This window comes from Camelus dromedarius, chromosome 7, assembly GCF_036321535.1.
Source record: "Camelus dromedarius isolate mCamDro1 chromosome 7, mCamDro1.pat, whole genome shotgun sequence".
In the NCBI taxonomy this organism is placed as follows: Eukaryota; Metazoa; Chordata; class Mammalia; order Artiodactyla; family Camelidae; genus Camelus; species Camelus dromedarius.
In genome coordinates, this window is record NC_087442.1 from 40,450,885 (window position 1) to 40,475,153 (window position 24,269).

Sequence of the window (24,269 nt, forward strand, 5' to 3'; positions counted from 1 at the left end):
GTGCTGCTTTCACAGAACCACTTCCCTGTCCGTTGTGGGGGAGACAGCAAGCAGGGGACCACTCCCCGCCCCTCGCCCAGGCCTGCAGACCCAGCGCAGGATGACCCACCGTCCCGGAGCCCAGCAAGGGCCCAGAGTTCACTGTGCAGCTGCAGGGGCCGCCTCTGTGTGGCCTGCGGGCCATCGTGGTGTTCCTGAAAGGAACAGAGGAGCTTGTCTGCTTATTTTTTTTTTTAAGCTGGATCATTTCTGAAATCCTGGAATTTCAGAGTCAAAAGGGAGTCCTGAAGGCACAAACCCAGCTCAGCATACACAGCCCATGCAGCAACATCAGTGACTCAGTCAATCAGTCCTGAAACTGTATAAAGGAATCAATGAAACCAAAAGAGCTGGGGCTGAGAAGGTTCCCGCAGGGGTGTCAAATGTCACCCTTGGCTCACGTGAGGCAGCGGGCCCCCAGGAGTTTGCTGTATTACTCTCTGAACTCTTCTATATTGATTTTTTTTTTCCAAATTAGGAAAAATTGGGAGGTTCTTCCCAGAAGCCCTTCGTAAACTACAGAGCCGCACCTTGGTCACTGAGAGTCCGTCTGGGGGTCGAACCCTAGGGTGTTTCAAGCTCAAGACAGCCTCCCGGAGCCGCCCCCTCACCCCTTCCTGGCCTCTCTGGCTCTCCTGTTGCTCGGTGTCTTACAGGGCACAGCCAGCATGATATGACAGGGTGTCACGTGACAGGCTTGGCTCTGTCACAGAGGCCAGGTGTGACCCTGGGTAAGCACCTTCCCCTCACTGGGACGCAGTTCCCCTGTATGTACCACGGCAGGCGGTCTCGAGGTCCCACTCATTTGCACAGCCCTTCACGATTTACAAAGGACTTGGCCTGCATTTCCTGACTGAGTCAGACTTGGGCAGGACAGATTCACAAATGGAGAAAGTGAGGCCTTGCTCGCTCAAGACTGAACTGTAATCCAGGTCTCTGGCCAGTCCAGCACTCTTTTCAGCAATCCCCGCCCTGGACACAGGCTAAGGACCACAGAGCTGGACACTCCCCCCAGCCTTGGCACAGGCTGCACCAATGCCCACTTGGCAAGGCCTTTCTGTGGTCTCTGATCTGCAGGGCCTCACCTCAGCAAACAGTGATCCAAACTCTACTCTTACCTCCCTCCTCTGCTGCCAGCCCGAGGCCCCAGCCCCTCACTCCCCCTCAGCCTTGGCTTGACCCAAGTCCTAGCTTGAACCCAAAAGGACTCTCCCCTCCCACCCGCAATCACCCTCCAGCCCCTGAGGCAGGCTCATACCTCAGCAAAACCAGGCCCACAGCAGCGGAAGTGGGAGGACAAGGGAAAGGAGGGGTGTGGAGGCAGCTGACACCCCTTGCCCACAGCCCACCACCACTGGGACCCCCTCAGAGCCATATCTTCCTGAGTCCCCGTAGCACCTTCAGCAGCCCTGGCCAGACTAGAGGGCCAGGTCATGGGGCCTAGATCTCCGCTCCTCCCTCTCAGTTGGGTATAAAGAATGCCCACTCCCGGGCCAGCTCTGCTGGCGACGTGAGCAGGAAGCTGGTCCTCTATGCTCAGCCTGCATGGAGAGCAGCTCTGGGTGCAAGGCTTGTGGGGCAGGGGGAGGGACACAACAGGGGAGGGACTTACATGGAGCACCCATAGCTGTGGGGCTCCAAAGGAAGGTGAGGTCAGTTTTCTGTAGCGTGAATCCTTCCCTGCTTCCTGCAGGAGGTGAGGGGCCCTGGCCAGCAGCCCGAGCTCTCCTGGCAGCTCAGCACAGACGTCCTCTAGCCCAGCCAGGAAGCCTTCCCCCCAGAGTAGGGCTCACTCCACACATAACCCCCAGCAGCCAGTAGCTCCTTCCAACCTCTTCCCCCTCTGCCCACCCACCACTGCCCCCAGGACCCAGCTCTGCCCCACCAGCCCGGCCTCCGATGGTCTTCAACCTACGCTGGCCCCAACTATCCTCTCAGGGTCCCAGCTAACAGGGAGCCCCTGGGGGCCACAGCAGAAACCCCTCCTCCGTCCACCCCCTCCTCCCCAGCAGGGCCTTCGCAGAATTCACCATCGTTGGTGACTAAATAGACAACTGTTGATATAAACGGGAGCCTGAGTCAGTGCTTGGCTGGTGGCTGACTGGCAGTAAGTGGGCAGTGGGAGAGAACTCACTTCCCACAGCTGGTACAGTTTTCTTTCTACCCAGAGCCCATCTTGGGCCCCCAACCTGATGGCCTTCTGCCTTCCAAGCACTGGCCCCCTCTCTGGTGTGGAGAGCAGAACTCACTCCCGGGGATCTGTCTGGGGACCCAGAGGTTCCCTCTTCCTCTTAGTGGGGGAGTGGGGGCAGGAGACAAGGAACCAGGCCTGCCCTGTGCCCTGGGTAGAAATGGCCCTTCCTGGAACCAACTTAAACACCCCTGTCTGAACTTTTGGGAAATGATCCACAGCCTCTCCTGAGAAGTCCAAAGTCCAAGTTCAAAAGCAGCTCTGAAGGGGCATGGGGCTGAAAAGAGTTATGAAACATCTTCCACGAGGGCCAAGGCTTGACCTGAGCAGACCACTGGGCCCTGGGGCCCCTCTGGCAGCCTGGCCTTGACCCACCCACTGGCCCGGGTCTCACCCTGCCCCTCTACACTCCGCCCTGGCCCCCCCAGGTCACTCTCAGCTCCTCTCCCTGCCCTCAGGCCTCTGTACTCTTTGTTCTCTTTACTGGAATACCATCCCCTCCCCTCCCTGTTGGTCTGGATAGCTCATGCATTCGCCCATGCGTTCATTTAACAAAAATTCCGAGGGCCTCCTCTGTGGACTAGGCCCTGGGCTGGATGCCAGGGACAGGCTATGAACCAGGCAGCCCAGGAAGGCCCCTGTTCTCAGGGGGCTTGTGTTCTAGGGGGCAGACAATGGGCAGGTAATGACTGCAGTAAAAAGGACACCCATTGGTAAGGGGCCTTGGAGGCTGGCCTGGGTTTGTCTTAGCTGGGAGGTCGCGGAAGGCCCCCGTGAAATCATGGCCTCTGCGTGGTGAGGAGCCGGGGAAGGAGTCTGAGGGATCTGCTGGGAAGGGAGACATCGAGGGAGGAGCAAGCTTGTACAAGGACGCCTGTGAGGCGAACCAGGAGTACTATTCCTCCTCCAGATCTCAGTAAGATTAAAACGTCACTCCCCCGGGGAAGCCTGCCCACCCCTCCTCGTGCTGGGTGGGCCCTGAGCTCCCTGAATGTCCCCCGGGACCTCCTACTCATCTGGCTCTCATGTTTAACCATTGGTGCCATGATGGCAAGGCCACAGCTGCCGTGTTGAGCCCTGCATCCCCTCCAAGCACCTGCTGAGTTCTCCCAGTGTGCTCCTCTCCAGTGCAAGGAGGGGAGGTGGGCAGGGGGTGTATATACGCCCAGAGAGGGTCCCTGCACTCTTTGAGGCTGGGCAGCCAGAGGCCCCTCACTTAGGCAGCCCCACCCAGTCAGCCAGGAGCAGCCCTGACCATCGGGCACTGCGCAGGCCTCTCCCAGCCACGGCGTGGCCGGCACTTTGCTGGACTGGACTCCAGGGCAGGCAGTAGGGAGGAGAACGGGACAAGGTGAGACCTTGCTGTGGAAATGTTATGTCGCCAGGCTTCTGGTTATGGTTATGCCATGCTTGTGGTTAGCATCTTTCAGCTTGAGTGAAAACATCCTTAATTATGGCTTTGTAAAGTAATTGGGCAAATTATATTATTGGACAAAGTATAAAATGCCAAGCATGAAAGGCTACCTTCACTTGGACCCTAAGGCCACATCCTCTAAGCTCGTAAAATGTGTTTCATTTGTACAGAGCTTGGCTGGATGTCTGGGGAACCAGTGTCTCTCCCAGGAATCTGAACATGAATAAATAGGGGATGGGTCTCGGTATCTTAAAAATAAAAAAAAAAAAAGACTAAAATGCCTATATCAAGAACATAGGCATTGTTCAGGATGCTGGACATATTTTCCTTCTTGATCTGGGTGTGTGATTTTGCAATAATTAATTAAGCAGAACATGTATGAGTTGTGTACTCTTCTGTATGTATGTTAGAATTCAACTAAAAAAAAAACAAAAAACCCAAGTGCCAGAAGTTCTGTAGCTCTGAGGGTGACTCAGAACTGGGCACACAGTTACTGGTTAAGGTAAGAGGGCTGCCTCCTCAAACTGGCCCAGCTGGCCCCAGCACCGGCCAGCACCTCTGCAAGCCTTCTGTCTTAGCACTAACCACAAGGCAGGATTACAGTTTTCTGTCCATCCCTCAACCTCACAGGGCACTCTGGAGAACAGAGAATGCATCCATTCCTCTCTGTATCACCTGTGCCTGCACACAGACAATGTTCCAGAAACGTCTGTTGAGTGAGAATGAGAAAGAGGTGCCACGTGCAGGCACTCAGCGTGGGAGGTGGAGAATGAGCGGCCCAAGGGAGGGAAGCCGTGCCCTGCGGGGCTGGCTGGACCGCGTGGAGATGGTGTTGGCAGAGGCGGGGTAACGCGGGGAGGGAGGGGAGACCTGGACTCAGTGGCGGGGTCGGCACGTTGACATGCGTATGGACAGGATTTGGGCAGCCGCTGCGCTCCACTCCTGAGGAGGGGGTGGCCTGAGTGTCAATGTTGTTCCAGCCGCCGCTTCCTACGTGGAACAGGACTTACCAAGCCTCCCTGCTCTTAGAAACAAATGCATGCAGGTCATTTAAACTGGCCAGCGCTGGCCCTGTTAGCCAGCCGCCATTTCCCTTTCCAGAAGACAGGAAATATCAGGGAACACACACGTTTCCTTGCTTATTTTTTCTGGACAGTTCGGAAAAGCCTTGGGAAAAGAAGATATTGCCGGAATGAGCGTTGACTTACCGAGCGCAGTCAGCTCTGCTATCTCCTTCAAACAGGAGTTTTTGTAGAACACAGCCTTGGACAGCTGCCAGAACCCCACAGGGACCACCCTGCAACGAAGGACACGCGTTAGAGCCTGTGAGAACTGACCCAGGGCAGAGCGGTCTGCTCCTCCAGAACTAGCCTCTGTCCACAGGTTACAAAACACGGGGAGCCCATGCCCCTCTAACAGGGGCCTCTGACCTGGCGACATTCAGTGAAGCACTGACTCTGACTCACAGATCAGGGGCGACAAAGGCCCTGGCGCCCATGGCTAGAGGAACGAAAAAGTCTGCAGTGTGTGAGGGGAGGAAAGTGACTCTATCACCAGTCAGGTGTGTCACCATGGGTGTTCTGTCATCCAGGGACATGTTTCCACGTCCACAGGCTGAGGGTGTCAATTGTCTACTCAGCCCTCAAGGCCCATCCTAAGGTCTCCTCCCAGGAAGGCTTCTCTGACCCTCCCAGCCAGAAGCGAGCCCCTTGGACAGCCTCCGCGTATGTGAGCAATCTTGAGCCTGGACTGCGACCTGCCTCAGTAACCCTTTGGGTGTGTCTTACAGAGGTGTGTCTCACCTCTGTAGGGATCAACAGGTGCAAGGACTGTCAGAGCAGCAGGTTGTGGGCGACCTTGAACTCGGGTGCAAGAAGACATGCTGACTTGGTTACATTAGGGACGGAAGTCTGAGGGTTCTTCCTCAGGTAGAATGGGGCAGCGGAGGCTCCTGGGGCTTCAGAAATGGAACCCGGATGAGCTACGAGATTTTGAGCATCATCTGGTCCTGAAAGTGCATATCTTGGGAAATGTGTATCAGCCACCTTCAAATCCTGCCACAATCTACCTACTTTTCCCTGTCTTAGACCACACCTCCTCTTTACTCGCTTCTGGTCCTCACCCTTGGTACTTCTGCCACTTCCTGCATCCCCTGGATTTTCACATGGCCATCCTTTGTTCATGCTGCCACCTGCCTCCAGTGTCCTTTCTCCAGCTCTACCTGCAAAGTCATTTCTCAATCCTCAGCCTAAGGACGCTCTCTGGTGCTCCCAGCCAGACGCAGGGCCCCCTTCTGTTCCCTCTCAGAGAGGATTCCAGCACCATGCATCAGTCATGGTAGGCGGCACGTTCCCGGCTCTTGCTCTGCCAGCCACACGTGAAGTTCCTGCCCACGTGACAACTCGGCAAATGTGGGGCTGGCTCGGGAAATTCTCACGGGATTTACCAGGCTGGGGGATGTGTGCCCCTATCTGTGATGGGCCCATAGAAAGGTCCCCAGGAAGCTTAAAAACAACCTGCCTTGTTCTGCACAATGCCATATTTTAACGAGGCTGCGTCATTAAAGGAAAAACTCTGAAGTTTCCACTCTTCATTGAAACAGCAAAAGCTGGACCCAAACAGAAGGGTCTTTATGTCCTGTCAAAAGAAGAGAGTTTTATTAGTTATTTTAAAAGCAAACAACAATACACTGCTGGGTGTTTGCATTCCCACAGGAGCTGGTCTTGAATTCCAGCAGGGTTATCTATTTTCCAAAAGGGTCATCTGTTTTCTTTTTATTTTGCAAACCCATTCTTCTCATATTTGAGGAAAGAGAAAATTGACCCTGAGGGTCTTACCTCTGGAACATCCATAAACCCAACTAGCCTGTGCTGACCCAGGCCAGAATCTATCCACTCATGAAACACAAAATTTTAGATATTCAGGGGAACTTGGAAGATCTTGGCTACGCGCTATAATCACCTATGAAGCCTGAATGCTCAGGCCGCATGCCAGGCCGACTAACGCGGAACCCCGGGCATCAGATGCTGGTATCTGTAGTTTTAAAAGCTCCCCAGGTGATTCCAATGTGCAGTCAAGTTTGAGAACTGGTGCCCTAGCACAGGCTTAGCAAACTCAGACCATAGGCAAAATCCGGCCCCCCACTTACTTTGTAAATAAAGTTGTATTGAAAAGCAGCAATGCTCATTTGCTTACACTGCGTCTGTGTTTGCTTCTACATTACAGTGGCAGAGTTGCGTGATTGTAACAGAGAGCCAAAAATACACCACCTGGCCCTTGACAGAAAAAGTCTGCCAACCCCACACTAGTACAACCACTTTCAACACGTAAGCACCTCCTCGACGCTGTCACTGGTTAGTGGTTCCCCCAGGAACTCGGCTTGGACATCCCAGCCACCAAGTGAAGCGGTTCCCACCACCTTCCAAGGCAGCTCCTCCATTTTTTCATAGCTCTTTCTTCTCAAAACTTCTGGCTGAAATTGAGCTCCCAGCAATCTAAGCCTCACCTGCCAGAGCCCCAGGAAGTGCCAAACCGTCCCCAGCGACCAGCCCCTGGATGGGAAAGCAGAGCCTTCCCCAGATGCTCCTCCTTCATGCCGGCTGCTTCTCTCTCTGCCACGATTTTACATCTGAAGGGCCAACACGTGGATTCTGTCACTACTCCCTCAGACCCCTCCTCTGGGTCAGATCTTTTCTACATGCTCATATTATTTCTCTCCAGAATCAGTTTTTTTTTTTCCATTTCATTAAGTACAAGGAAAATCTCTATAACAGCATATGTCTACATGTCATCAAATGTGGGCTGGCGGCACACAGGAGACAGGGATGGGTGAATTCACCTGTCAGGGCTTGGTTCCCCTTCCTGCACCAACTGCACTCGTCCATGTAGTTGAACTGAGCTTCCCGAAAGCCTAGAAACTACAGGACCTTGAGTGTTCTGGCTGAAGCCTATGTCTGTTCTCTCAATCACAGAGTGACAGCTCCCAGCTAGGCACGGAATGGCTGTCAGGTCACAGGGTTAGAAGCCTGGAAACCTGGGTCCTACTTGCTGCAGATGCCATGTGTCCTGGGTCCTCCTTTTCAGTTTTTCAGGTGCTTTTGGAGATGCTACTGCTCGGTGGTCTTTAGGGGCCTTGAGGGCCCCTCCCAAAGAATCATTGCCCTGTGGTTACAGCCAGAGCATTTATTCCCAGGCTTGGGGCGACTTAAACGTGTCTGACACCCTGTGGTGTCAAAAGAAGGAAGGGAAAAGGAGGGGAGGATGGAGAAGGACAAAAACCTCTCGAAAAACCTTTGACCTTTTTATGTATGCTGAGTAAATACTTGGGAAGTAGCAAGAGAATAGGGTCAGCTCTGTCCCCAGGAGTTTTATTTTTTCCCTCCTGGTTCCTGGCTGAAGAGCCAGCGGAGGACAGTAGGAGCGGCATTCCATCCCACAGGAACCTTGGGGAAGGGCGAGGCCATCCTGCAGCGGAAATGGTGAGGAATCCAGGACATCCCCGCAGAGGAGGTCTCTGCAGAGGAGGCTGCTAAGGCCAGGAACCGGCTCCCTAAGCCCTGTGACTCCAGGAGGCCACTGGTGCGAACCCAGATGGTGCTGAAGAATTGGTAACAATTCCCTGTCCTTCCCTCACTGCAACCCAGCCTGAACCCAGCTCAGGGGACCAGTGCAGAAGCAGAGTCAAGCTAATGAGGACAATTATCCTGGTCCCATCACAGTTCTGGAGTTGCCCACTGAGGATGCAGTGAAGCAGCTCTGGACCGAAAGAAAAGCTGGATCCTGGAATGTTTGAGTGGGAGGAGGTTGTATCCTCACCTTTTGTCTTGGAGAGGGAAAGGGAGCTGCCAGGACTAGACACCCGTTTTTCTGACTCTCAGTTTAGGTTTTCTTCCACATCACACACAAATTTCCATTTTAACAGTGACCGAGAGACGATGATGAGATGAATGGGGCAGGAGCGATGAAAATCACCTCATCCACACCAAGTCAAATCAAGACGTATCAACTCATCCTTTTCAACTGACACCCACCTTTGCCACTGAGAGGTCGATGGGCTTTGACACTACTTGCAGCTTGAGCATTGACGGGACTGGAGACAGGATGACTTCTTCCCTGACCAGTTCATCCTCCACATCCTCTGAAAGAAAACCATGGCCACGTGAGCTCCTTGTTATGATTCGCGGAGAGCAAACCAAGACTAGGAAGCCATTTAACACCCAGGACACAGATGAGTTTTGCGATGGTTGGAATGAGAAGAGGGCTCCTCCACCATCCACCCCTGTCCCCTCTGGGGCTCCTAAGCCTTCATCAGAAGGAAAAAGGCAGAGAGAGAGCCCTTGCTCCTTGTCACCCCCACACAGGTCCAAGGATGCTGGCAAGTGGGACTTGGCTATCTGTCCACTAGAAAGTTCTGCCTGTGGACATGCAGAAACAAGGGCCTTGGGCCTACGCTGTCGAGTCAGGCCCAGAAAAGCCTGGCTCAGACACAATTCTTACAAAAGGTGGGCGTAACCCACAAATCCATCCCCCTGAGGATGAACATGAAGAGGGCAGAGTTAGGAAAGAAAATGCCCCCATTCCTGAGAGAACAGTAATAGGAGTAATGGACTATCACTACTGTGGCTTCCATTCATTGACCACTTGTGTTTTATCACCTACGCCCCATAACAGCCCCATGAGACAGTAATTATCATCACTCCCATTTACAAATGAGGAAACTGAGGCTTGAGAAGTTAAGTAACTGGCCTAAAGTCACACAGATAGAAAGCGGCAGAGACAGAATATAAACCCAGGCCAACTCCTAACCGCTCTGCCATCTTGCCAGCCAGACCTCCCTGGACCTCCAGCCACAGGGGACGCTAAGTCACATTCCGGATACAGTCCTCTTACGGCGAGGGCAGCTGACGCCCAGAGAGGGTCCCATCGTGAGTCTTGGCGGCAGCAGCCCGTGCCCTCCCTGCCGGTGAGGTTCCCTCTTGCCATTACACTCACTGCCGCAGCATTTACCAGAACACTCAGATGAAGGACCCAAGCGAAAACAGCCCAAGGCAATTATGCTGGCAGAGCTGAGCAGGCCAGTCTCCAGAGACTCTCTGGAGACCTTCTTTCCCATTTTCCCAAGATTAAATGATTATTTTAAAAGCATGCCACACTGTTGAGAAAGCAACATTCTCTGCCATAATTCCGTGCATCTGGGACTATAGAGATGTCACTGTTCCTGTCCCACATCTTCTGAGATAGTGTCCAAAGGCCGACACCCCCAGGACACATGCTTAAATCTAGTTCTACAGCCTGCTTTTCTCCCTGGAGGAGGACCAGGCACAGCAGGAGACCAAATCCTAGAGTCTCAGTCCACAGAAAAGGAGACAGATTCTACCTTTAGGCTGAAAAAATTTTTTTTAATAAGTCTGGAATTTAAAGGAAAACCTTTCTTAGTTAGGGTCTCTGAAAAAGCCTGTGACTGTGGTCTTCCAAAAATACCCTGAAATAAAGACCAGATGTTCACCCAGCAACATACACGGGTCTTAAAAACATGGTGCTGGGTAGAGGAAGTAAGAAAGCAAACTAGATACGCAACACAGCACTGTTTACATCCGTTAGAAACACATGCACACAAAACAACACTACACAGTTTGCAAGAACGTGCACAAGCAAGAAGAAATCACTAAATACCAGAGAATGGTTGCTTATGGAGAGCGGGGTCATGGAGTGTGGGGGTGGGATGCAAGAGAAATAAGGAAGGGAGGCAAGAGGGCAGGAGAGGGTCGGGGGGAGGCCGATGGGCAGGCTTTGCAAAGATCAGTACTGAGAATGTTCATGAGGGAATAGAGATGTGTGATTAATTCATCTGAAGGCACCAGAGGCCCAAACCATAGGGGGAGAGTAACTGGGTGCTTCCACCAGGCCCTGAAGGACCTGCAATGCCTCAGTCCCCACTGTTTCCTGGAGGCCCAGAAGCGGCAGGACTTAAGTCTATTCGGAGGCTTCTGTTTAGTCTGAGGTTGTATAGGAGGGAGCTGGGACTGAAATGTGCTCTGCTCAGGTCCCATGAAGTAAGTCTGAGGGTGGAGGCTGGGAGCCCCAGAGTGGGGGCTGATGGAGTGGAGCCCCCAGCAAGAAGCAGCCTCCTTTGGCTTCTGCCAGGAGGCAGTTGGCGCCTGTGGAGGGAGTTGGTTGAGGACTGCGTAGCAGGCCTTGGGCCCAGATGTGGCGGGACCGCCATGCAAAGAAAAACAAAAGCACTCCAGCAAGACACGTCGGCCAGGCAGACAAAACCAGCTGCAAAGACTGCTGGTCTGGAAATGCTGTTTTCAAGTCCCTGCTGTAAATACCTGATTGAAAAGAAGCAAGGAATTTTGTTTCCTATACCATTTTATTTATCCTTTGGAGGAAAACATATACATATATATAGGAATACTAAATAGAGACCAGTATACTTCTTTTCCCATGTCCCTACTCAGGACTTCCCACTGACTACAAGATATCTTCCCCTGGAAGTACCCCAACACCCCAGACTCGGAGATCTCAGCACAGAACCTCCCCAAGCTTCCGTTATGATAACAGACTCCATCTCCCCAACCCTCCACCAGGGACCCAGGCCAAAACCTCAGCCCTCTCCCACATACCACGCCGCTCCAGCCTCCCGATTATCCTGCCTCTGGAGTGCCTCTTACGCTCCCCTCCAGCCTTTTTCGCTCCTTGGTTACAAGAAAGTGTCATCGTTTTTCTACTTGTTCACAGAGCACTTTATTGAGCACTCACGATGTGCCAGGGATTATGTGTGACAGAGGAGGGCCAGAGATGATGAAAACACCATCCCTGCCTTCAAGGAGCTCACCGACTAGAGGGGGAGGCAGAGCCCCCGACGTAAGTGCTAAAATGGCGACAGGTACAAAGGTTGTAAGAGCAAAAGGCAGGAGACAAATAATTCTGCCATAAAGGATCAGGGAAGCTTCTCATAAGAGAGAAATACTTAAGCAGGGTCTTGAAATACCCATAGTCTCCCATGAAAGAACAATGGCCCCCTCACCAGTCTCCCAAGATCCAGGCTCTTACCCCTAAAACCCACCCAGACACACAGCCAGAGATGGCCCCAAACATCATTCGTTTCACATCACTGCTTAACGAGAACTTGACCACCTTTTGGAGCCCAGTCTAAACACCACCTCACTATGGAAACTTCCAGAACCCACCACCGAGCTTGGCTTATAAGCCTCCTGAAGTGGTGAAGAGCTGCTGGTCATCTGCTTTGCTTGTTGCCATCAAAGGACACCTCTATTTTCTCATGCCACCCAAACCCGCCCTCCAAGAAGGCAAGGCTACTTTTCATTCACCTCCAGCTGCTTTCAACAGTCCTGTCTGTGCCTGGGCACGTGGCTGCTAACAGAAGTTTGCTGAGTTTCTTTGAACCAAAGAAAACTGAACTGGGCTGGGGAAGGGAATGTTGTTCCTCTAACCAAATATTATTCCTTGTTTCTGATCCCTCACCCCAAACTTCTCTTCTTTCTCTCAGTGACTGGGTTTCATGACCTCTTAATCTTTTGTCTCTAAATCGTCAGCTGAGCCACTAGCAAAGAGGGGTCGGCCTCCCTCCGGAAAACACTCAAATACTTCAAACAGCTGGGTTCTGAGAGAATTGCTAAAAGCCTTCCTTCCAATGGAAGCCCTCTGGGTTCTGAAAGCCGGGAACTGCTTCAGTTTATGTCCAAAGAGGAGTGGCTTTCATTAGAAAACCTTAAAGCGCTTTACAGAAAGGCTTCGGATGCCAGGGTTTCCTGGCTCTGTACTTGATTCTGCATAGCCGTGTGCGGAACGAAATCTGCCCCTTCCTCGGTAGACCAGCTGATCCCACTGGCCACTTCTGATGGTGAAAACTCTGAGCAACTGCTACTTCTGAAGCAAACTAAGCAGAATAAACAAACCCCTGCTTCCATGATTCAGAGGCCGGCCCCTGCCTTTCAACCTCATCAAAGCAAACTGTCAGACGGCGTGTCTCACACAAGTCACTTCTAAAGGGCGAGCTGCTTTCTTCCTTCGGTGTAAAAGAAAGTGCTTAAAAGGAGAGGAAGAGGATGTGAGCAGCTCTTGTGCACCAAAATGGTCCCACAGGTAAACTGCCGGCTTCCAGAAGAGCAAACGTCAATGGCACCCAAGCCTCGTCCTTTCATGTCTGGTCCCTGGTCGTCATCCTTTTTTCTACTGCTGCTTTTGCCAACACCAGCAAACACATCAGTCTTTGGCGAGTAGAGAATTCCAGAAACAGGAAAAAAAAAAAAGTACATGGCTTCAAAATGAAAGAGCAGATGGGTATGTTCTTATCTTGATCTTAGAGAGGAGCTACCCAGATGTATACACGTGTGAGAGGGCACCAAGCGGAACATCAGAGGTTCGTGCACTGATGCACCTCCCTGTATTTTACACCTCAATAGTATATGGGTAAACATTTTTAAAGGATGGACTTCTCTAGACAGACCTGGACTGATATTGTGACTAAGAACTGACTTCTGGAGACCGCTGAAGATGCTGAGTGACCCTAAAAGAACCTCCAAATGAGGAAAAGACTCCTCTGCCCACCCCCTGCCCCCATTGCGGCTCTAAAAATATCCAGACTTCTTATAAGGATTTCTCCAGGAAAGACAGGCAGTGGAAGATGGATTTGGACATCAACCAAAAAGAGAGAAGCCCAGCCTGCTCTACTCCCTGGGCCAGCCCCTGCCTCCTGAGGTCAAGTAGGAGGAGAGGAGTCCCCACCCCAGCCAGCAGAGAGCCCCACCACCCACCATCTCCCAGACAGACCAAATGAAGACCCCTAGACCTTGATGAGCACAGCACAGAGGCCCCAGTGGTACCTACCAAGCTGCAGAACACCTGGCTCGTTGTCGACTTTGTTGGACACTGGCAACTGACTTCTCCTAGAAGAAAAGGAAATGTCAGTGTATGGAGGAGAATGACAGAGAAATGCAAACAGCAGAGAAGAATGGGAGGAGCACTGGATGGGGCTTCAGGAGATGGATTCTCTGTAGCCTTGGCCTGTGGCATTGTGTGTGCCTTGCACCAGCACTCCCCCTCTCTGAGCCACAGGTTCCACATTGGGTGGGACTATATACTTCCAGGTGCTTTTCAGTTGTACACACACACACACACACACACACACGCAGAGCAGCCAATATAGGCTGATAAACCCTGTAGTTTGACACTTGCAAGTTAATTTGCTGATGTGACTGTAATACTGCTGGGAAATCACACACACACACACACCCACACACACACACACACCCCGAATTCTTGCAATCACTGCCCAGATTTTTTTAATCTCAATTGTTTGTTGCCTTTCTCCCAGCTTTCTTCTAAAGCTATCAGCAGCCATTTACAAGAAACCTCTAGAATGCACCAAAGAACATGTCCAGTGATTCTGACTTGTAAATTCAAGGATGTGCACCCAGAGCTTTCATAAAATGGCCCACCTGTGCTTCGGCTCTCTTTAGATTTTTTTTCTCTTCAGCGTGCATCATTCTGAACTAAAGTAAAATCATTTTTTAAAAGGATGTATTAAAAATAATAACATTACATCACCCTCTTGAAAAACCCATTTACTATGTTAAAAATGACAGCTCTTTTGAACATGGCATTGAAATATATTTTCCTCCAACATCCTTGCAGGGTAAGATATGATTGAAGTAACAATCGTAATCTTGACACAGTACGTTCTATTGAATTGGCTTCCTCCTGGCGATGTATGAAGGGGCTGAGTGGAAGACCTCGGAGGACGCGCAGTACCAAATCCCTGATCACATACTGCTTGGACTCCGGGTTCCTTTCTCCTGCGCTGGAACACAGAGTTCCTTCCCACCTCTCCCAGGCAGTCCTAAGTCTCCCCTTGTCCTCCCCACTCAGTCAAGCCCATTTTCCTCAGTTCAAAACCACAAAATTCCTATGCCCCTTTGCTACCAGGATTCTGCAAGCATTCCTGTGGGAATGGTGAAAGAACAAGCTGGAAACAGGGGCTAAGGCATGGAGGGGCAATAGAAGGATATGGAGGGGTCAACACAGAGGCTGTGTCACAGCCACCCCTCCCCAGTGCCCAGCAAGGGACAACTGGCCTTTCATCAGAAGCCTCCGCTGGCCACACCTCTCCCACCCTAAACGGTGCTGCACTAAAACCCAGGACCTGAGTCTCATCTCTGACTATCCCTTCTGTCACTAATTCACCCGGAGACTAAGGCAAGGGGACTTCTCCTTGCTGAGCCTGTCCGAAAAGCAAGGACTGAGGCACAGGTGCTAGATGGCCTCTAAAATCCCCCCAGAACCACCTCAAGCAGGGAACAGTAGGAGTAAGGACATCTCTAGGACATCCCAAAGGCGGCAAGAACATCTCTCTGGTACCCATCTCTGCTCCCTGCCTACTCATCTCCCACCTAGATCATTCTAACAGCCCTCTCACTGGTTTCCTGACCCCCAGTGTGATGCCCCACCCCGTGCCAGCCCCCACATCTTCACATGGGTGTCAAAGGTATCTTTCTAAAAAGCAAATATGACCATGCCATGGCTCGGCTGAAATTCTTCAAAGATTCCCCATCAGCATCACCATCATCACCAACAATCATATTTATAAAAATGATGGCAATAATAACAGCAAATACTTTCTGATTCTTTTGACTGTTGCAGGTTCTGTGCTAAGTGCCTTGCAAGCAACAAAAGTCACCTGCTCCTCAGAACAGCCTTATGAAGTATTAGTGCACTAAGTCTCAGAGAGGTCCATTAATTTCCCCAGAGGTACACAGCAAATAAACGGCAGCACAGGAATTTGAACCCAGGTAATGACTCCAAAGATAATGACAGCAACCACCACACACACTGCTTCCTTATAACACAAAAAACCCAGGCCCATTAGGGTGCCCTGTGGGCTATCTATGACCTGACCACCTACCCCCCCAGCCTCATCTCCCTCTCCACCCTCCCTCTCCAGCTGCATTTCCTCCATGCTGAACTGCCCATGTCTCTGCACCTTTCCATAAGCTGTTCACTCCAGCTAGAATATACTTTGGCAAACTCATACTAATCCTCTACAGCCCTTTGGAATGGTACCTTCTTCTCAGCCTCAATACATGCATTCATTCATTTCTTCACTCGCTCACCTAGCAAACATATAGCAGTTAACTGGCAGTGCTGTCTCCCTGCCCAAAGGAGACCCAGTTGAGTAACATAAACAGACATAAATTGCAACATGCCAATGGTGTGGTAGGCTAAATAATGGCCCCCAAAGATACCCACATCCTAATCCGTAAAACCTGCAAATGGTACCTTACATGTTAAAAGAACTTTGCAGATGGGATTAAGTTAAAGATCTTGAGATGGAAGAGAGTATCCTGGATTCTCCAGGAGGGGCTAACCTAATCACAAGTGTCGTTATAAAGACGGAGGCAGAAGGAGATTTGACACAGAAAAGGAGAGGTGATGTGATGAGGAAACAGAGGTGAGGAAGGGGCCACAAACCAAGAAATGAGGGTGTCCACTAGAAGCTGAAAAGGGCAAGAAAACAGATTCTTCTCTAGGGCCTCCAGGAAGAACTAGCCCTGCCAACACCTTAACTTTAGCCCAGTGGAGCTGATTTCAGACTTCAGTCCTCCAGAACAGTGAGATCATAAATCCATGTTGTTATTAGTCACTAAGTTTGTGGTGATTCGTCATAGCAGCCATGAGAAACTAATACACATAGTAAGAGAAATAACCAAGGAGGAACGAAGGCCTGCAGGATTCTCTTGGTCGCCTCTGTGCCCTGCGTGCCCAGCACCTAGTAAGTGCTCCATACATGGGTGACCCTCACAGAAGCTAGGTGACTCACACAGGTCACGCAACTTAGCAGCCCCAGAGCCAGGACTCAAACCCAGGCCGCTGACTCTGAATGTTCTGTTTTGCTCCTTTTTCTATTTTATGCTTCCTTCCCCTGCCCAGAACTCTCCATGGCTTCCTGTGGACCAGGGGACAAAGTCCAAACCTCCCAAGTGGCTCCCTTGGCTCCCAAGGGCAGAACCGTGGCGGCACACTGACCAGGCCGCGAGCCATGGGGAGAGGGTGGGGATGAAGTGCCCGCTGCGTAGGGTGGAGCTGGGCCTCTTCCCAGTCATGAGACTTCCACCCCAAGGCCATCCATCAGCAGCAAGAGCGAAGCTCAGATGCTTTGTGCCGTTCCCCATAGATCTCTTCACCAGAGGAGACCTCAGCAGTGCTCACACTTAGGGAATGTGCATTGTTCCTTTCATGTGCCCCTTTGTGGCCTAAGTATTACAAAGTTTAAAAGGTCAGTTTAAAAGCATGAAAAACAATGACAAAAAGATAAATCAGGGATTCAAAACACTTTTTCCAAATGTGATCATGCAGATAACCCGGAGACATGTGTCAAAGTGTGCATCTAATAAAACCGCGGGAGCCAGGCTGTAGACACGCAGCTTGCTTGCTGGGTCTGGGGCCTCTACTTCCCAGCCGAGCTCCTCTCTGTGCCCTCAAGGGAGAGGCAAGGGCCAGGGCACTGCAGGTGTTCGGGGCTACATGGGACCAGGACTCAATCCCTGAATAACTGAGTCTTGGGTAGGTAGAAAGAGCCACTCAGAGACTAGAGCTCTTGCCCCTGACCCTCCAACTCTGAGTGATCTTGGGCAAGTAACTTACCCTCTGTGGGCATCAAACGCATCATCTGAACCTTGGGTGAAGCCTCAGCAAGACCACTCACTGTGGAAGGTGACCAGGCTCGAGGGCTCTGAGAGGACTGATGTGCTGGGTTTATGCTGTTCCTGAAGATGCTCTATGGATTACGCACCCAACACTCAGAATAGTTCACCAGCTCTTAACATAAGAACAGAGACAAGGAGATGTTCCTTCCTCAAAGTTTGGTACTGGATACTTGGTTAAATTAGTTATGATTACAAAAGAAAGATACCCCATGAGAATAAAGACATCGATCATTTACCATATATTCTGTCTGATGAAAAGACTGAACCCAGTGTGAATGGCGTCCAAAATGACCCCACCCATGCAGCACGAGAATCCAGAATATAAGAAATTAACATGGAATTTTCCCAAGCCAGCGATATCCCAGCACCTCTGACAGAAGTGATGTAAAATTGTCTAGAGGGGCACTTCTACAAAGCAGGTCACACAAGACTCCCCCAGGGGAGAGAGAGGTTTTTTTAAGGCCCACTGAAAATACGCTTAAAACAAAAAGCTGTTATATATACATACATATAAGATCCACCACAAATGAAAGTCAACTGACACGACAAATAGGACTCCCAAGAACTGGAGATAATAGAGTAACAATCTAAAAGAGGCTGTAATTAGAGAGAGAGGGGAACTTTTTTTTAAAAAGGATTGGAAATCATACAAAAAGAAATGGACACTACGAGAAAAGATTAGGCATCTCAGAAAAGCAAATACAGTCATAGAAATTAAAAACTTGTGGGCATATCATGATGGTGATGGATAATGACGTATTAAATACGTGTTTTTTAATCCATGAATCTGCGACTAGAGGAGGAAGGAGACGGGGCTGGGATAACAGATAACAGAAAGTACTTCTTTACAGAACACCGTTAACCAAGAAATGGAAAAAGAATTCAATCAGTATCAATAAAATGATATTGACTGAACTGAAACTTCAAGTCAATTACGGTCAAGTTTAAGAGCAACCATTAAAACAGTAAAAACATAGTGTATAACTTCCAAACCAGAATGCAGAAGAAATAAGAATACATATCAGCTGATGCACAAGAAAGTGCCACTGTGAAAAACAATTTGGCCTTTCCTCAAAAAATTAAACATAGAATTAACATATGACCCTGCAATTCCACTTCCAAATCACCAAAAGAACTGAAAATAGGGATACATGTTCGCAGCAGCCCTATCCTCAAAAGCCAAAAGGTGGAAACAACGCAAATGCCCACCAATGGATGAGTGAATAAACAAAATGTTATCTTCACACAACAGAATACCATTCCACCATCAAAAGGAGTGAAGTACTGATCCATGCTGCGACAAGGATGAGCCTCCATCACATGATGCTAAGTGGGAACAGCCAGAGACAAATGGGCACATAAGATTCCATTTATGTCAAATATGGGACACTCATGATTTCCAGAGGCTAGGCGTGGGGGGAGTGGGGAGAAACTGCTTAACAGGAAGAGATTTTATTTGGAAGAGAAGAAAATGTTTTAGAACTAGGGAGAAGTGATGGTTATGCAACATTGTGAACACACTAAATGCCACTGGATTGTTCACTTTATAATAGGTAATTTAAAGAAAGGAATAAATAAATAAATAGGAAAAGAAAAGAGGAAAAACAGAAAGAAAGGCAAAGCACGGCAAAATCCAAGTGTAAAGTGTAACAGGACAAATGAATCCAGGTACATCCGTAATTATAATAAAGGTGGACAAATTAAACTCGCCAGTGAAAAGACAGAGATATATCGACTTTTTAAAATGAGCCATATGCTGTTTCACATGATACATGACACAAAAGGAGAACAGTAAAGCATGGGAAAGATATATATCCCTTGTATGCCAATCATTTAAAAGCTAAGGTAGCTAAATGCTGATAAAAATAGACCATAGGATAGGATGCATCGTTAGTGATAAACCTATTTGTTACAGAATTGCAAAAGGAGCGATTCAGCAGGAAAATTTAGTCATTGTGAACCTCTGTGAAATAGTTAGTAATAGTTCTACCTCTAAAGATGGTGGTGAGAATTCAACAAGTTAATACACCGAGTGCTGAGAACAGTTCCCACCACAGAAATCACTGTGTGTTAGCTGCAATGATGATGATGATTAATGACGCTAGTATAACCTTGATTCCCAAAACCTAACAGTTGTAAACATAATGCAAAAATATAAAATAAGATAATAGGCAACTGGACGAGCAATGAGTTTGAAGAAATTTTTGATCAAGTAGGGATGCAAGAATATTTTAACGATTAGGAAATCTAGTAATTCCCTAGAAAATCTAGAAATCTCCAGAGGGAAAAAATCTAAAATAATCTCAATAGATGCAGGAAAAGCATCTGATAAAAGCATTTCATACATATATTTAAAAAATAAATCTTAGCCAGCTCAAGGGAAGGGAAGGGTTTTGATACATATATTTGAAGTCTATAGAGCATCCTACCTCTGAAGCACTGGAAGCTTCCCTACTACAGGCAGCAGCATCTGGATGAGGATGCCCAGTATCCCACAAGATTTAAAACTATACCAGAGACATGCTAGAGGCAGTACTAGACAGTGAAACGGGCAACCAGGGCCAGAGTTCGGGTTTCCTGACCCCGGTTCGTACACTTGCCACTATGCCTCTTCAAAGAGAACATCCTTTTGACATGAACAAGAAGGTTAGATGGTGATGAAGCAGAGAGCTGTTCTGCTATCCATGGACTTAGAGGAACTGGACAGAATAGGACCAGCTCATGCCAGAGGAGATGGCATCACCTGGCAATAAACTGATTACCTTGAGCCTCAACTTCCTTTCCACCAGAATCATCTTTGGGAAGCTGTAAGGACCATAACCTCTAAAGATTCTGCACTTCAGCTCTTTGGACCCACCTCATCCCCACCCACAGGCACTTCTTGGCCACCTGGCAGGCACTTAGGAGGCGCCCTCGGAGAAGCAGCTCTGTTGTGTTGTGTTCCTTACCTGCCTTCCCAACAATTACTCTGCACAATCCTTGTGCTTAAAGGCTCGCAGTAACGACTGAAATGCAGGAGGGGTGAGCCTTAGTGAGACAGATCCCTGAGGGCAAGCTAATATAAGAACTTTAAAACAAAGTCTCCATAGAAGAAAAGATTTCTTCTTTTGTCTTTCCTGCTCTCCATTTCTCTTTGGCTTCCTATAGAGTCCCCGCCAAGCTCCCCCAGATGAAGACGAGGTACAGAATCATGGTGACTTAGATTTGGAGGGTGCTTAGGAGTTACATGGCATCACCTTTGGTTTTACAGATGAGGAAACTGCACTCTGGAGAGAGGAAGGGGTCTCCTCCAGGGTCTCCCCCGACCCCGGGGGAGCTCAGCCCGAGGGGATCCTTGTCCCAGCCTCGGGAAGCGCTCCCCTTCCGTGGGTCTCCACATCCGCAGGCATTTTAAAAATTAAGCTGTAAAAGAACAAGAGGTCTCAAGGGTTGGGTTATCAAGAAGTCATCGTGGGCATGGATCTCAGTTTTAACACTGGAGCAGTTGCCAGTTCTCCAACTGTTGACCTTCAACATATAAAAAGAATCTTTTTTTTTTCCTTTCCCTTTTCTCCTAAGGATGTGGAAAACCTGACTAGAACTGCTGGGTCTGACATTTCCTGTGAGAAAGCACTCTGCCTGGAATACTGTGAAAGCAATCTGCCGTAACAATTTAACTCCAATAAATTATCTTTCTGAAACTAGTGAATAACCTTAATTGGGACTGAGCTGCATACCCAACTCTCTCTCATCCAGGTTGGACAAAGCCTGGACAAAGATAGGGCTCGCCCAGTGAGGACAGCCTGGGAGGGGAGGGGTCACTGATGGCCCTGCATCCTGGAAAAGCCATCGGCTCAGCCTGCCTAGCTGGTGAGAACACACGCTGTGTTCCTGCCTCCTGAGCCATTGTTCTTTGGGGGTGATGATGTCTTGGCTTAACTATCTTTCCATATGTGCCCTTGCCCACAGGCTTCGGCACACACCTTTGGCCAGACGTGTGCAGAGCCAGGGCAAGATCCGAAACCAAGTCCAACATTTCTCCTTCCTTGAGTTGGGCTGGATTCTGGCACATTCCAGGAACAGAGAAAAAATTTACCCAGGTCACCAAGGTTTCAGACTGGGAGAGTTCCTTCAAGGGCACACATTTCGGAAAATAAAATTCTACCAGCTGTGACCTTCCCCCATGTTATTCTCCCAATTTGGCACAAGGCCTTGGAATACAACTGAGGCTTAATGGATGCTCCCTCTGGAAGCTGAGGAGTACTCAGAGTTCACCTGGGTATGGTTTGCCCATCTGGAAAGGCTGGAAAGCTAACCTAGACCATCTAGTCTAATCCTGGCTGAAAGACCATCTTGTCTAATCCTGCCACCCTGTCAGGGGTGGGGGCGGGGATGGAGATGGGGGAGCCGAGCTTTTGCCAAGGTTCCCTGGGTAATGGACAAAGCCACAAATAGAATTTTAGGCTCCAGACTCTCACCTCCATTCATTTCCATCTATCCCATGCCTGGACGTTGGAGGCACTGACTGCATTGTCTTAAGACCTAAAATGCATTGAAACAGGTTGGTTGCTCTTCCCAGCAGGGCTTTGCAGCTCTCCCAACTCCTGTCTCTCTGCTCTTCTCGCAGGTTGCTGTTTCCTGGATGTGGCTGAGCTCAGCTCCACATGGTGACTGGTGCTGAGAGGCAGGCATTGCTCAACAGGCAGTGAAAAGGTGAGGAGAGATGCTGCTGCTCTGGAGAAAGAAAAACATCCTCTTGAAGAACAAGTGGTCTCTACGGAGCACACCTCTGGAACATGGCCAGATCCACTGAGTAATCATTCCTTCACCTGAGCTGTGCAGTTCACCAAGCAGAACGTTGCCAGCCCACGATCTTCCTTCCTCTTGGTCTTGCTTCCTTCCCTCTGCCCAATAGCACGTGGCTGCATGGCTTGGCCAAGCCCAACCATCATGAGACGCTGGATGAGCGCAATGACCAGAGCCAGAGCCAGAGCCAGAGAGGTGATGTGGTACCTGGCCCACGCCATGAGGGCCCCCCAGCGTGAGCCCCAGACTGCACGCCCAGCAGTAGGATCACTACAGCTGTCTCTGATTAGGGCTCCTGGCAGTAGAGTGAGGACCTAATGGGATGACTCTATCAGAGACAAAGATTCCCCCGGCCCTGCCCTCCCTGAGGCTAGCGTGAGAGCCCAGGATGGAAAAGATTGCCTCTCCAACCTTGGCCCTGTCCCAGGAAGTCTAAAGTCACACTTGGAGTTATAAAAGTGAAGGTTCTAACACGCATCCAAAAGACATTACGTAAGAGTTGCCGCCAGTTCCACCATGGGCTGGAAAGCCGTGCAGAGATGTTTACTTAGCTGCTAGGAGAAGCTGCGTTTTGGCACTGTGACTGTCCTTTACTGTCCTAATAAAAGCCAACATATCCAGAGAAGGAGCTGTCTCAACGAGAGCCCGACACTTTCTGAGTCCCACTAAACATTAAGTCCACTTAGGTTCTGTTTGGTGAAATATGCCAAAGGGTGGCTTCAAACAACTTCTGGGGTGAAATATTTTCATTTTTAATTCACAAAACCTTCCTCTGTATAAGCATTAATAAAAGAGCCATAAGCAGCAAGTCTGAAACAACACTGTTTGGGTCCGAGGTTAACTTCCTATCAATTTGAAAACAAAGAAATTTGGGTGCATTTACTTCTAGAAAAGGTGAGGAGGAATAATAATAATATTATTATTATTATTATTACAACAACAACCTGAATAGTGTCTGATTTACCATGAAGTTAATAGGGCCTAAGCCTCAAGGACCCTCACTTGCACGGTCCCCTCCAAGAGGCCCTCACTTGTGTTGGCATAGTCTTCTATTTTGGTCAAATTTGCAAAAATGAGGTAGTTTAATATTCTTTGTCTTCAAGAGGCACCCAAACTGTATGTCTCAGGCCCACAATGTCTGGATCTGAACCTGAACCCAAGGAGTTTGTTTTTTGTTTTTGTTTTTATTTTGCTGACCCTTGAATTCACAGTGACCCACTATACCGACGATGTCTCCAAGTCTCCACCGCCCCAGACACCCTGTAATTGTCTTGTCCAAGTTCACACAGAGAAAGGCCCAGCCAAACTGGCTCGTGGAACTCCCCTTTCTTCCACCGTACACTGCCTCATCACACACACAAAAAGGAAATCTCCAGGAAATTTTGACCTACTCCAAAAACACAGAGGACTGATTGTTTTCTGGGCATTTCTTAGAAAAAGGAGAAAGAAACGTGTTGCTTTAAACCCAAGTGAGCTTTGCAAACTTTGAGTATTACACCACTCACACACATAAAAACGGAGAGTGGTGGAATTTCCATGGGTGAGCCAGCTTCCATTAGGACAAGCACACCCTGGGCTAAAATGAGATGTGTCCCTGAGCCAGCCAGGCAGTTTCCCTGTGCCTCTCCTGGCAGCGTCCACACTTGAAATAGGGTGTAAGGGTCTTTGGGTACCAACCAGAGTATGGGAGCCCCTCCTCCCCGCCCCTCTGGGGTGACCACCCTTGCCTCTAATGAGGGTTCCCAGGTATTCAGCACAGGTGGCTCATGGGTGGAGAGCTTGGCAGGCAGGGGTATCCAGTGGGAGCTGGGATGTGGATGAGAAGAGCTGCTCAAAGGTGGGGAATCTGTGCTGGAACCTTCCAAGAGCCCCAAAGCAGGAGAACGCAGGACTCAACTCACACAGAAGTCAGGTAGTAGGGACTTAGAATTTTACCACAGTATTCCTTTCCAGATCCTTAAGAGGTAGCAATATTTCATGTGAATTTGTATGAAGGAAAAAAAAATCAAAGCAGCACATTCTCTTTTCTCCTTAATAGTGAAACTTCTGCAGAAGCAGAATGAAGCCCTTCGGCAAGGCTCCGACTCCCTTGGTTTCTAGGGATCTAAATGCA

General features: G+C 49.5%; 1 protein-coding gene across 3 annotated transcripts in view; it reads right to left on the reverse strand.

The window, feature by feature from the left end:
- The window catches only part of MINDY4 (MINDY lysine 48 deubiquitinase 4), a 108,341-nt gene that overhangs the window by 53,823 nt on the left and 30,249 nt on the right, over positions 1 to 24,269 (reverse strand). For all 3 annotated transcript variants that reach the window (XR_010381625.1, XM_010988047.3, XM_064487474.1), the window contains exons 6-9: positions 13,497 to 13,555; positions 8,675 to 8,781; positions 6,165 to 6,281; positions 4,853 to 4,941 (exon numbers count right to left, since the gene is read on the reverse strand). Coding sequence is in view for 2 of the 3 variants with exons in the window: in XM_010988047.3 (XP_010986349.1) it covers positions 4,853 to 4,941; positions 6,165 to 6,281; positions 8,675 to 8,781; positions 13,497 to 13,555 (372 nt within the window). In the remaining variant the exon portion in view is untranslated. The remainder of the gene's footprint in view (positions 1 to 4,852; positions 4,942 to 6,164; positions 6,282 to 8,674; positions 8,782 to 13,496; positions 13,556 to 24,269) is intronic.